Source organism: Anopheles maculipalpis, chromosome 2RL, assembly GCF_943734695.1.
Source record: "Anopheles maculipalpis chromosome 2RL, idAnoMacuDA_375_x, whole genome shotgun sequence".
In the NCBI taxonomy this organism is placed as follows: domain Eukaryota; kingdom Metazoa; phylum Arthropoda; class Insecta; order Diptera; family Culicidae; genus Anopheles; species Anopheles maculipalpis.
The window spans coordinates 64,252,130-64,265,177 of record NC_064871.1 but is presented as its reverse complement, the minus strand read 5'-3'; the positions used below and the strand labels follow the sequence as shown (position 1 = coordinate 64,265,177).

The following is a 13,048-nucleotide window of genomic DNA, read 5'->3' as shown; positions in this document are numbered from 1 at the left end:
TACTTTCAATGTATTTTAATTGTATTCATCGTATCATTCTCTGTTGATCGCAATGTAGTGTTTTATGAACAATAAAATAATCTCTGTGAATCAATTATAACTGGAAATGGTTTTCGAGTAACGGTAATTTGTTTCGAAAATGAAATTCAAATTGTGGTCCGACAGTACAGAAAATTAAATGTATGGCTTTCGTTTTCAAGCAAGGAAAACAAACGTTGTAAAGTAAAAGCTTATGAAATTTACAAGTATGGTAAATAACTAAAAAAAATAAAAATTGATAGTGCAGTTTAACAAAAATATGCATTTCAGCTGAAGGACACTATTGATCATGCTTAAGACAGGGAAAAAACAATGTTGAACAATTGTGTCTCTGATGCTTTGCAATGCACGTTTCAAGTAAACATTGCGATACCTTCTACTCGGTTACATCGCCCTAGCAACGAGTTCGTTTGATTGATATTTTATTTGTTTGGGATTACTGCGTGATGGCCAGCCTTAAAATCGGAAATGATACGGAAGATATGTTTTACGAGAATCTTTCCCTTGGCTTAGCGAAAGTTTTAAGTGAGTATAGGCGTACTGTTCCTAAACGTGATTGAGTCCGTCTAATCGAATTCATTTGCAGACAACATTCCCAGAATAACCAACGTAACGTTGGAAAAAAGACTTCCTTGTGAAAAGGCACAAGTTACGGCATGGGAATCCCGGCACAATGTGTATTTGCCAGATGACATGAAAAGATTCTACCTTTCCACCGATGGATTCAATTTCTACTGGAGTTACCAATATTCCCGTGAGTCGTTGTGATATCCGTGCCACATACTTAGTATATCGGTTTATACTAACGTGCTGCAACTTTTGTTTTAGCCAATGACATAAGACGTGTTGGTCACATCCACTTTCCACATCTGATTCAGATAACACTCGTGAGGGACAACATCGACACCATCTTAACCGTCAGCCCAAACACGACCCTCACGGTTCCGCCCATCATCCGTCAGTCGAACTATGTCGATATGAGCTCGGGTCATTTAGATCATCTGAATTTAAATTCGAGAAGCAAAATTTTTGAACTAAGCACCATAGCTAACCTGGCCAAGGTGTGCCTTGTTTACGAGACACCAGAAAGCTCGAGCCCAAAAATATTTCTTCTTGAGACAAACTCGCTGCGGTGGCAATTTCTGGCCGAATCGTTTACCGAGTATTTACGAATGAGTATCGCACATTTGGGCTTACCGTACTGGGAGCTGTGCTTTTCCAGCTGTGGCTTACCGGCCTGGACTGAGCAGCTATTTCTACTATTGGCACCGCACCTGTTGGAGAAAAACGATAACCGTCGATTGAAAAACATTGTATGCATCAATGAAAATCCACCCTACAATGTGTTAGATCCTGCAGTGTTTCGGACGAAATTACGTTGCTCACGTCAGACACAGAAAATGCGTTTGAATAATTAGTAACGTTATAATATATATTTTTGTAGCCCCCGTGTGCATCCTCGGTACAAGGCAATGTGTCGACGGGTCATCCCATTGCACATTACTGGCACAATTATTTATTTAAAATGTAAGTTTTTTAACAGTAGCACTTTTGGCTCAGCTCTTGGATGCGATTGCAAGGAGGGATCGTTTCAAGTCGTGTATATTGTTTCCTTTTTTATACCATTTTATACACAGTAATATACATTTTTACAAGCGATTATTTAACCTTTTTCGTGTTGGACCAACTGTGTTATAAATGAAATAGAATCGTTACCAGAAATTTTAAAATACGAACTGAAGTACTTGTAGGTTACAAGCAAAATAATAGTTAACTAAGTAGCTTTTTATGTAAAAGTATATAGTGCCGTAATACGTTGAAACGCTTAACATTATCTTCGGTGCATACTTAACATTTAAACAAAATAATATTTTAAATGATTTTGTCGGTGACATTTTTGAGTAAAATCCTACGTACCATCGTCCTAGCGTCAGTGTGCATCCTTGAAATTTTCAGCACCAGTAGCTAATGCTAGGTAACCTCCCAAACAGTGGATTCTAAAGAGTGCCTTGGTCGGTTAGGAACTTCTACATGCGCATCGAGTCCATCGCTAAGCCTACTTAGACGACGTGCCCAGCTGCCGCGCATTCCTGTTTGAAAATAATAAAAGAATATTGTAGTTTTGCATTTATTCTTAGTAACGCTCACTAATAACTTACACTAAATTATGAAGTTAATAAATGAAGTATATAAAATGCAATCAACCCTCTTATAAGGTGCCAGGTGGTTCCCTCTAGCATCACGTTTTGATGCACAGAGGGAAGAGGGGGTTCCACTTTGTGTTAGGAAATTGAAACTAAAGTACTACCAAAAATTCGAGAGAAATTAACTTTAACACAACTTTAAGTGTTCTAAGTTCAATCGCTTTTTTTCATGCTTTTTGTGACGTTTAAAACATCACAGAATCAGCAATTGCTTTAATTAATCTCCGAATAAACAGTCGCTGAACAGAAATTGATTTCGAGAAATTGAATCGAGGAAGGAAATTTTGTAAAATGTTCTTATTTGCGGAGAAATAAAAGCAAAGAAATTGGGAGCCAATTTTGGACACTATACTATTTTGTCTAACCGTAAAATGTAACATAAGGTAGAACTGCTTAGTTGCTTATTTTATGTGTTAAGTTAAACGGTCCGTGTGAGCGATCGGCGATCCTCTACGTCGAGCATCGATCTTGGGCGAAGCCTCTAGAGCGAAGGCCAGATAGTAGCCCAGACAAACCGATCCGGTTGTCCAGAAGTCCCGCAACAAACAGCCTCTGGGCGATGCATTTCCACTGGTTGAGCAACTCCAGCAGAGCACAGTTTCCGACATATTCTACATAGTTTTAGTAGTTATGGAATTCGGTTTCTTTAATGCATAAGCCATTAGACTTTGTTTAACCTTGATCCAGGGATGAGATAATCTACCTAGACGGTAAAAATCTATCTAGACGGCAGGGAGAAATGATGGAGTCGAAAATCCTAATTTAAGCCTGATGAGTTTGATCTGTCTCATTTTTGCAATCGTTGTACGAAAAACAATTCATACATTTCATCATGAAGTTTATGAAGCAATTTTATGATGAAAAATTTAAAATTTAATCATAATGCAGATCCTGTTCTTGTTTTCATTCGTTCATGAAAAGATTGTCCATTGCTGGGTCCAAATTTGTGACGGTTAGAGGTTATTTTTGGAATGACTGTTGAAAACTTTTGAACCATTTGAACAGCGAAAACTCCTACACGAAAAGGCCCAATGAACCATTAAGTATGCTCGACGATGAGGTCTCTTGAAATATAAGCTCCCGTCGATTTTAAGGTATCTTAGGGTCGGGGAGGTTTTTTTAATGATTGGCACTCTTTTTGGAACACTACCCAATTTCCTGGTAGATAATGGCTTTTATATGACCGGACTTTTCAGATGACGAGGTCTGTTACGCGAGATTAGTAGTTGTTTGTTATGATAGGGTTGACTGTGTTAAAAATACTAGCACTAGATACATAAAACCATTGAAAAATAGTAAATAAAAATAGAACGGCGACCTCATTGATTTAAGCATTACGGGCCGTCCTTTATGAATAAAAAAACGTCATAGATTATTTTTACAGAACTGTGAGGATAAAATAATTAAAAAACGTCTCGCTACATAAATGCATGCAATCAATCACTTACAATTACCTTGCCTGCTGTTGTTGCTCTGTTCGCGGAGAGTGTGCAGAATTTCTTCATAGTCCGTTTCTCGCGATTTCTTCAACCCGTGCTGATATTTGGCTTCCTTCGCTAGAAGCTGTTCGCGTTGCATCTGCGTTTTAACTTCGATCGGAATATCGGGTATGATGAATTGCATGATACCGGTCAACACGAACACAATGTGCTCAAATATAACGACAAACGCCAAACGCGCCGCAAACACATGCCAATAGTGTGGACTTAAGCCGTACTGCTCATCAGCGTCCGGTCCGTTGCGGTACCCCCGATACTGGCAGGTGTCCGGATCCGATTCCGTCTTAGTGCCCCATTCTTCTTTGTAGTCAGAGGTGTTGAAAGCTGTGGGGAAGAAGCAATGATTAGATTCTGCCATTCAATGTTGACAGTGGGTGTAGTATACACACGCGATACTTACTCGAAAGTGAGTGCTCAATGTATCCGTGCAATGAGAATTGTGGTGAGTAAACGTACTTATAAACCATGCGCGGAATAAAGTCACTAGTGTAAGCAATAACGAAGGCCTAATGATACAAAAGATAAAAAAGGATTCAAAAATCGTTTCGAAGCTGAGAGTTACTTGGCTGCTTCTAACTTACGTTTGACACAACAGCGGTATAGGTTATTATTTTCAGTATACCATACCAAGCACCAATGTCTTCAACGCGTTCGGCTAGTGGTCTTCGAGATTGCGTTACCATTTTATATGCGTCTAGCCTAATTTCTGCAATATTGTTTAGCAGTGCAAATAAAGGTGCCAACGGAAATGCAGCTACAAACAGCGTTACAAATCCGTATTGAACGACTTGGGGATAGAATTATGCAAACGAAATATATATTTAAAAAACGACGTTAGAAAACAATTCTTGGTCTTTCGCTACAGAAGAGGAACTTACTCATTTCTAAATACTCGTCAAACAACGCCAACTTTCCAGGGTCCTGCAAATGATAGTCTTGCTCCCATGCCATATGCAAATGTGTTTCGTCCTTCGTAAGCTGTTTGTGTTTCCGCTGACGCCACCAATTGTAAAAGGCACTGAGGCGAAATATCCGATTAGTTTGATTCACAATAATTGGAGATCGTATTCGCAGTCTTACGGGAAAAAATATTCCATGAAGTTGTTCCAACACTGCTTGCCCACCATGATGATGGCAAGTTGAATACAAAGTTCACTGAGACATCCAGCTGGATCGCATATATCGCCTTTCAGACGAAGGAATTCACTCTTCCTTGCCACATCATCGCCGGGATAGTCGTAGAAACGGCCCTTGAAGAACGCTATATAGATGAGCGAGCTGTAAAAGTTCATAAACTCAAATACGAATATTTTCACCGTGTATGAATCTTCGTATTCTGTCTGGGTGCGAGGATTTTCCATGTTTGTTAGATAGAGGGCCAGCTTGTGATAAATCTGTGACGTTTGGAGAAACCATCATATTAGTACATTAGTCTGAACGCACCCCACTACGGATGCCCATATACCCGAGTGAGCAGCATGATGATGATAAGATTGATAAGAGCCGCAGTCATGGTAGTAAATAGTTTGGCATGTGTACGGAAAAACGATCCTCCTCCGCTGTAGATGACCGAAACGAGTGAAATTCTGTAGATGATTGTTCCCAGAACAGCACCAAGGACGACAGAAATCTATCGCAAAAGGAGGACGTAAATGATGTTATTCTAAATATAAAAAGTTTTCTATTGTACCCTTACCATGAACAAGACAGCACTAGATGTCGCTACGAAACGTACCGCTCTGGTCCACGTTGGCATGTAAGGTTCCTTCTCACGGGTGACCGGATTGATGCGAAAGGTTTTAACGGTCGTTTCGAACTCCGGTCGCATGTCTTCTTCGTTTTCGATGTTCTGCAGGTCCCATTCCCACACCAAGACCGATTGCTTTCGTTTCCACAGCTCCAGAAAGGTGGTCGCCCAAAAGGACATGAAGATCGCAAAGAACACGGTGGACGGATTGTCAAACAGATAAGTGAGTTGGGCAAAGAAACACGACTCATGGAGCTGTTGATAGCTACAGGCCCGATCACACAACGGGCACAATATCGTTTTTCCAGGCCCATTCTCGTCGCAGATTTCTTTCGTCGGTATGTTATCGCTCGAGTCCATAGACGCCAGCCCATACAGGAAACAGAAAAGCCCAACTATTGCTGGTGCGTAGAGCATTTTGGTGTAGAACCCCAGCCAGCAGAAGTATAGTGCAATTTTGTCTCCAAAATATTTCCGCACTAAGCAAAGGGGCTGTTTCTTGTACCATTTGATCGGGCGTGCCCACTCCAGATACAGTAGCCGACGATCAAATAGAGCTCCGGATGAATGATCCTTGTCGTAGCGTCCCTCATGCAGTGGGAAACAGGCGAGATAGGTACCGTCGTTCAGTAGCCGGCGGATGCCCACGTTGTTTACCTTTTCCGTTTCGTCGAAACGCGTTCGCATCAGGATTTGCATAACGATCAGGCTACGTTGGGCGCTCGTGTAGGATGTGCAGCGGTCCTTCACGATAAACTGTTCCTCCGGATTCCCATTAGCTGTAGCCGAGTAGAAAGATGGTTCCTTCTCAATACGGCCATGGTTGTACTCGGTCATGGACATCAGTCGGTTCCAGTAGCTTAAAATTTTGTTCTGCTGTCGACGTAGTGCAGTTTCCTCTTCCTGTGTGGTAAAACAAAAACATTAGGGCGGTTCAAAATCTACACAGTGTTACAATACATTCTAACCCTCTACACACCTTAACACTGATGGTAATGAATCGTTTTACAGGCAGCTTCAAATTCATCACTTCCGCATAGCGTGACTCCGTTCGCCAGGGAATGTGAATTTTAACAAAAAACGTTTTACCATCGAAGGCTTGTGCTTTGTCCTCTACCTCAAACTCTAGACCCTCGCGAATGAGATTTTCCTGAAACAGTTTACGTTGGTGACGTTTGAGCGCTTCCAGCTCGGTCATTACACCTTGATCGTCCTCTTCGTAGCAGAGAATCATGTCAATCTTTCGACGTCCATCGCGAAACATAAGCGACTCTGGATCCAGTCCCTGCAAAAGCAAAAGTACAAACACGTTTAGACTATGTGTATTGTAATTCTGTGGCATAAGTGATTAGAACAATTGATATTGGTGTTTTTCTATACCGATGGAACGACCTTTTGCTAATTGGGAATGGTTTTAGTATAGGAATGGTAAAAGTATAGGAAGTTTTCTTGATGCCGGCCATCAATCTGATCTGATCACGCCGGCCATCAAATGGCTTACTAGACTTGCTGATACCACGTAATTGGATAGTCAGTGCTCACTATGGAGCAACGATCCGGATGGGGTTTGAATCCCGGTCTTGTAGCGTGAATACAAGCGCCGTTATCACCTCTACTACCGGTCCGCCGCTTTATTCATAATCTTTAAAAATATCAGGACTGCAATCTTGCAAAACTGCCATTTTGAAGTGTCATCTTCAGGCTTTCTTTTCGATCAGCTGTCATTTTGCTGAAGGGTAAAAAAGTAGTTTCCATGGGCTACCCAAAGTCTGCGTATATAAGTGAAGGTTTATAGTGACCACGCTCTATCAGAAAGTAGCAAGTTTTCTATGGAGGACGAAGGGAATATCTCCGGCTATTCCCTGAAAAAGGAAGATAGAGAACTTCAAGGCACGGCTCGTTGAAGATCCTTCGCAAACGCAAGACGTACTTGCAAAGGCATTTGAGGAAACTTTGCCAGCCTCAAACACCTTTTTTACTTATTTTTACTTATTTCTCGATAAAATCCGTAATTTTTCCAAAAAGATGGGAAAATGTAATAATCACCGATAGCTATATTTTGGTTGATCTAAAAGGAATGCTAGAAATAAACAAATTGAAGTTTTGATTGTAATGTAAAAATTTGAATTACATTGCTATTTGATGTGTTGGCTTAACACTAGTGACATAATAAAATATAACAAAAAATAGGACACTTCACGAAGCAAATAAACAAGCCTAATAAACGAGGATCTTGATACAATCGGATAAGAATGTTGAACATATCCTACTGACAGCACTTACAGCGGTGACAATTAATCTTCAGAATCACGACCCTAATAATCACCACAAAATGTTGTGTAGTTTATAAATTTATCGTTCACATTTTGATTACTTCGTTCCAAACTATTTTTATCGTTCGCAATACGGGGCAGTATGGGTAGCGCGAACGAAGTTTGGGGGAAAGACTGGGAACAAGCGTATGTGCACTTTTCGTGCGGAACGCAATGTTCCGATTCTAATAATAGCGTTCCACCTTTCCCTGTCTGATGACTTGGCAAAGAGCATTCCTATTACTGTAACCGGTAGAGTAGCGCTATGATTAATTTTGAAGGAATCATTTGCGACAGACAAATGACGTCCGATGATGGTGGTAGTGATTATTGGAAAGCTCAAACCAAAGTATTCTTACCTCTTTATCCTGTTGGCTAGAACGCCTAGTGTCCTGGGACTGGTCGGATGCCTTGCGTAGTTTGAGCAGATTTCGCAGGCTTCCCTTCCCAAGGGTATTGTTTTTATCCACCGCGTAGTTTTGGCCACCCTGAGCAGTACCACCCGTCGATTGGTCGTTGAGCGAACTGTGCGTTCCTCCGGCCGTGGCAGGATCACGGTCAACAGCAGGACCAAGCAATTTCGAGGACGATCGTCGCCGCTCGTTGATGATGCTCGTTGTGCTCGAATTGAAGCTTTTGTTGAACTCGGAAACGATGTCCGGTGTATCCATTGGTGTGCCAGGAATGTTTTCACTGGCACTTATCTTCGGACCGAAGAGATTGCTGTAAAGGTCGGGACTGGATGTGTATTGCAATAATGTTAATACGACAACACACCAATTATACTGCCAATTAATAAGTTCATTTGTTAGACACAATGCACTTTGAAGATTACTAATAATTTTAAGTATGTGACGGAATACTATGATAATTTGTTACAAAAGATACATTTAACGTCTGAAGGATTCTGGGCATTTATAAAAATGATACACATCAAACGAAAACCATCAACCAAGCTCGTAAGTGTGCAAATTTTAAACATGTAGTTTAGTAAAGTAGCTTAAGAATTTTACCTACGGCTTGGCTCCTCGGGGCCATAGGGAGGAACGACTTCTTCGCGGGACAACCGATCCTCGGTCTGGAGCCATTTCTCGACCGGCGTTTTAAGCATAGGGCTTTCCATAATGTCTTCGAGCGGCGGTAATTTATCAATGAAGCTTGTGTCCTTAGGACTTGCGCTCGAAACGTTCCCATTTCCCATTGCCGTGTAACCGTTCGTGGGGGTCGTTTCCGTTTCCACCACGATGTCTACCGACTTCGGTAGAATTGTGGAACTCGGTGAGGCTGTACTGTCCTGGGAGGAAGATGGTTCGAGACCGCTTCCCAAGTCTTGGGCCGTCATGCGATGCATGAAGTATTTTGTCTTCCCGTGATTGGCCAGTTCATTGCTCACTCCTGTACCAACGCCAACTGCTGCCATTTCGACGGCTTCGCGTTTGTGATAGAGCTCTCCGGTGATGGTACCCTGGTGGTTATTAATAGACCTCAAATTGTCCGTACTATGTCGCATGAGCGCTTGGTGATGTTGGTAGGCCATCTGCTGCCGGGGAGGAAAATAATGGAAATGGCACAAAGTAAGTGCGCGTCTTCTACGTACGGTGGCATTGTTGGTGCATATTGGTGCTGGAAATCGGGTCAGCGTGGTGCTCGTGCTTTGTCCCAGCTCCGGAAAGTTCTCGCATGTAGGTGGGAATTTGTCGTTATGTTCTAGTAGGGAATGATTGCCGGCAATCTGTTGTACGAACGAATTTAATGTTACACTATCGAAAATCGATATACTATACCGAGGAAAATTATCCTGATACTGTAAATGCATTTAGCCTTGCACACGATTTTTTACTAATAATGTGCATGTATTAGTACTAATTACATCGAGCCAGCTTTAAATTAATTAAACAAGCATAGAGCACAGCACATTTGGAATTAGATGCTACTGACTATGTTAGAGCCATTTAGAATACCAGAAATAGAACACTTGGCTACTCATCCTCAACAGGAGGTATAATGTATCATTTATGTTTAAACTATGGGCATCCTCCAGGCATCCTAAGGTTGTAATGTCTATCGGAAAATAATAAAACTTACAGACCGGTGTTAAAAAGAATATTTTCTACCCGTAATGAACAAGAAAACTATTCATTCGAATTGGTTCGAATTTAAAAATATCGTTTGGGAACTACAGGACGTTACACGACTATACATAATTGTAACTATAACTTTGTAACTTAGTAAACAATCAGTTGCGATAATGAATTCAATAAAGTCATAAATTAGAAACATAATCAATTCAAGAGATTGAACAACAATGCAACCGGTGTGTTAAGTGGTTGATAGATCTTTTGAGTATACACTGAAGGATAAAACAATTAATTCGCATTTCAATGTTTCTATTACATATAATAATGCAAAATATCGAACATTTTATACATCTGTCGCAATTCTGTCTTCATTCGAAAATTGATGAATTATTGCCTTAAAAACTCACATAATTTTGCAACCTATAAAAGTATACTTTAGCAATACGGCCAGGTCGTTCGTCAAAGAAAAAAATGCAAATTTTTAAAAAAGAAAACGTCAGTTCCCTTTCTTGCCTTGTGAAGATTGGCGTCGATGTCACCATAAAAAAATGTGTTAAAACTCAACTTTGATCAATGGCTTTATTTTATTGCTTCTAAAACCGAATTTACAGTGGCAAAAACAAGATACTTTAATCTCTCGTTTTTACAGGATTTTAATCTAAGTTTTACAGTGTCGAACAAAAGGCTTAGACCATTTTTATATCTAATTTGAAAACACCCGATTTCGATACTTCTAATTCTAACGTTGCCAAAATTTTGTAGAATGTTCGTCAACGTTTAAGCTTTCTACAATAATTTTGTTTTCGTCCTTAAGTGCATAAATCATTGCGCAAGAATTACAAACTTACAAAAAAGTTAAAAAAGTTTTAGATAAAAAAGATTTAACTTTTTGATGATCAGAGCTAACCAAAAGCTAGCGTTAAAACATGTGAAAATGAGAGGCTCAAAACTGTTTTGACTGTTTTGTTTGAATTTTAAAATTGATCCACAACCTTATGGTGTTTGGCCATATTTTTTATCAGAATGATAAAAAGAAGCTAAGAATCGATTTAATGATTGAACTAATGATAGGAACGTTTTTTCAAAACAAATCCGTTCGAAAAATTTTCTTTATCCTACTACGAGAGCTGACAATAAAGTAAGGTCTCCAACGCTGCAACTTCGCCGGATCACGCGCTAGGCGAAATCTGGACACACCGCCGTGTTCCTTGGTTCCCCCACTATCACTTTGCTGCTGGGTGAGGCTTCCCCGACCGCTCAGTCTTGGCTGAGCAGCCGTCAACGATGGAGGTACCCCTCGCGTCAGCGTCCAAGTGCGAATTGCGTTCTGTAATACGTTTTTTGAGTGCGAAAAAGGTGACACCTATTGAAATCTATCGTCAACTAGTTGAAGTTTACGGGGAAAAGTGTATGGACATAAAAAAACGTGCGTAAGTGGAGCCGCGAGTTCAATTCCGGGCGCACTAATGTTCACGACGAGGAGAGAAGTGGCCGACCGTCGGTCTCGGATGCGATTGTTCAAGCAGTGGAGGCAGAAATGCTCAAAAACCGCCGTGCGACAATTAGGGACTTGGAAGAGAAGCTCGGAGGAGTGTGTAGTAGCGAAACAATCCGTCATATCCTTGTGAACAACTTGCAGTATCACAAAGTTTCTGCCCAATGGGTGCCCGAGGTTCAGAAAGAGGTCAACACCTGGCTGCGCGAGGCGGACGGAGAGTGGTATTCTGCCGGCATAGACAAGTTCATCGTGCGGATGCGCAAGGTGTTGGAAAAAAATCGCGATTATGTAGAAAAGTAGCCAAGACCTTGGCCTTTCCAACGGTGTATCGCTTTTTGTAAATAAATGTCATTTTCTATGAAAAAAAAATTGGAGACCTTAATTTATTGTCAGCCCTCGTATTTTAGTTCTTATTGAAATGGAGAGGCATCTTATTGAGTCCTATTCCTATCAGAATATTTAACACAAGACTTTCAAAATTAAGAAAATAGTAGAAAATATTCAACTAAATATGATTATAATTCTATAGAACTAACCGAACATATCAGTAAAGATTTAAAACGTTAGACAATTCATCCTAACTACTTCTCATTTTAAGAGCTCCGGAAGTCACTTTAAGCAGGTGAATGTAAGGATACATGCAACATTTTCGTAAGCGATCAGCTAGCTGATCAGTTTTACTCAAGAAACATGTTCAGTTTGGCAACGTTTGTACGATCGCCTAATGTTAAATCCTTGTGTGTCGAATCTCAGCTAGCCCGATACCTGACTGTTGGATTACGTTAAATTCCACCAATTAGCCACCAATTGGGTTAGGACAATAGACAGACACCAGAAGCATTGGCTACAAAATTCAAGTTGTGAGTATGTTACTAGCATTTATTATTATAACTACGAGTTATCTCCTCCGTAGGAATAAATGTATTCCATAACATGGCACCAACACCGTATCTGATTAAACACTGTTTACATAGCAACAATAAATGCAACCTAAAACACCAATACACGATAACGGATTGTGTGGTGATCGTTGCGATTGTCTGTTTGCAATTTTGAATACTTACCTTAACGTTTTGGCAACTATCGCTGAGCATGCCATTTTTTGCGAAACCCGCAACGGACAGCCGCTCGTAGACGGGAACACCCGAATCCTGACTGTACCGGCGGCACCGAGCTTTTCCAACCGGACTGGAATGTATCGTCCTAGAGCATATATTCTGCCTTTCCGTTTTAATATCCTCACCGTACGCTTGCTCCTGTTGCACAATACAGTTTGGCAACAGGACATCAAAGCTGCTACCGACGTCACTAGGTTCGGGAAAATGGTTCAAATTCTCGACACCTTCCCCTAACCTATTGGTAGCCATACGCGAAGATATCGAATTAAGAGATCGGCTTCGGGCGGAATCGGTGGTTGATGCGTCGCGGTCTGGAGTCGATGAATTGCTTCGTGTTTCACACTGTTGCTGGGCTTCGATGCAGCCCGTTAGTGGTTTTGTTGCACTTTTCGATACTACGTCTACTGAATCGTTAGGGCTATTAGTATGTGGCCTCATAAGCAAATTCTCGTTACACTCGCGAGCAGAGTTCCGGGAGGCGTAAACTGAGGCACGTGAATCTCTACAGCTATGTGATCTGTGCTTTGCGTTCATCACTAATCAAACTGCACTG

General features: G+C 40.9%; 3 protein-coding genes across 3 annotated transcripts in view; 2 read left to right on the top strand and 1 right to left on the bottom strand.

Annotated features, from left to right (window-relative positions):
• LOC126556358 (protein snakeskin) overlaps nucleotides 1-13,048 on the top strand; it is a 227,264-nt gene that overhangs the window by 131,517 nt on the left and 82,699 nt on the right. The gene's annotated exons all lie outside the window — the stretch shown is intronic.
• LOC126556222 (tubulin polyglutamylase complex subunit 2) lies at nucleotides 374-1,471 on the top strand. The gene is given in 4 exon segments (XM_050211449.1): nucleotides 374-474; nucleotides 476-564; nucleotides 626-793; nucleotides 868-1,471. Coding segments are annotated over 4 exon segments (948 nt in total). The 3' UTR covers nucleotides 1,458-1,471.
• Nucleotides 1,967-13,029, bottom strand: LOC126556496 (anoctamin-5). Its single transcript, XM_050211759.1, has 12 exons — nucleotides 12,442-13,029; nucleotides 8,815-9,338; nucleotides 8,161-8,539; nucleotides 6,469-6,774; nucleotides 5,439-6,392; nucleotides 5,208-5,372; nucleotides 4,823-5,136; nucleotides 4,621-4,760; nucleotides 4,324-4,529; nucleotides 4,143-4,248; nucleotides 3,698-4,066; nucleotides 1,967-2,129 (listed from the first exon to the last, which is right to left on the bottom strand). The coding sequence occupies exons 1-12, from the start codon at nucleotides 13,027-13,029 to the stop codon at nucleotides 2,011-2,013; spliced, it is 4,170 nt and encodes a 1,389-aa protein (XP_050067716.1). The 3' UTR covers nucleotides 1,967-2,010.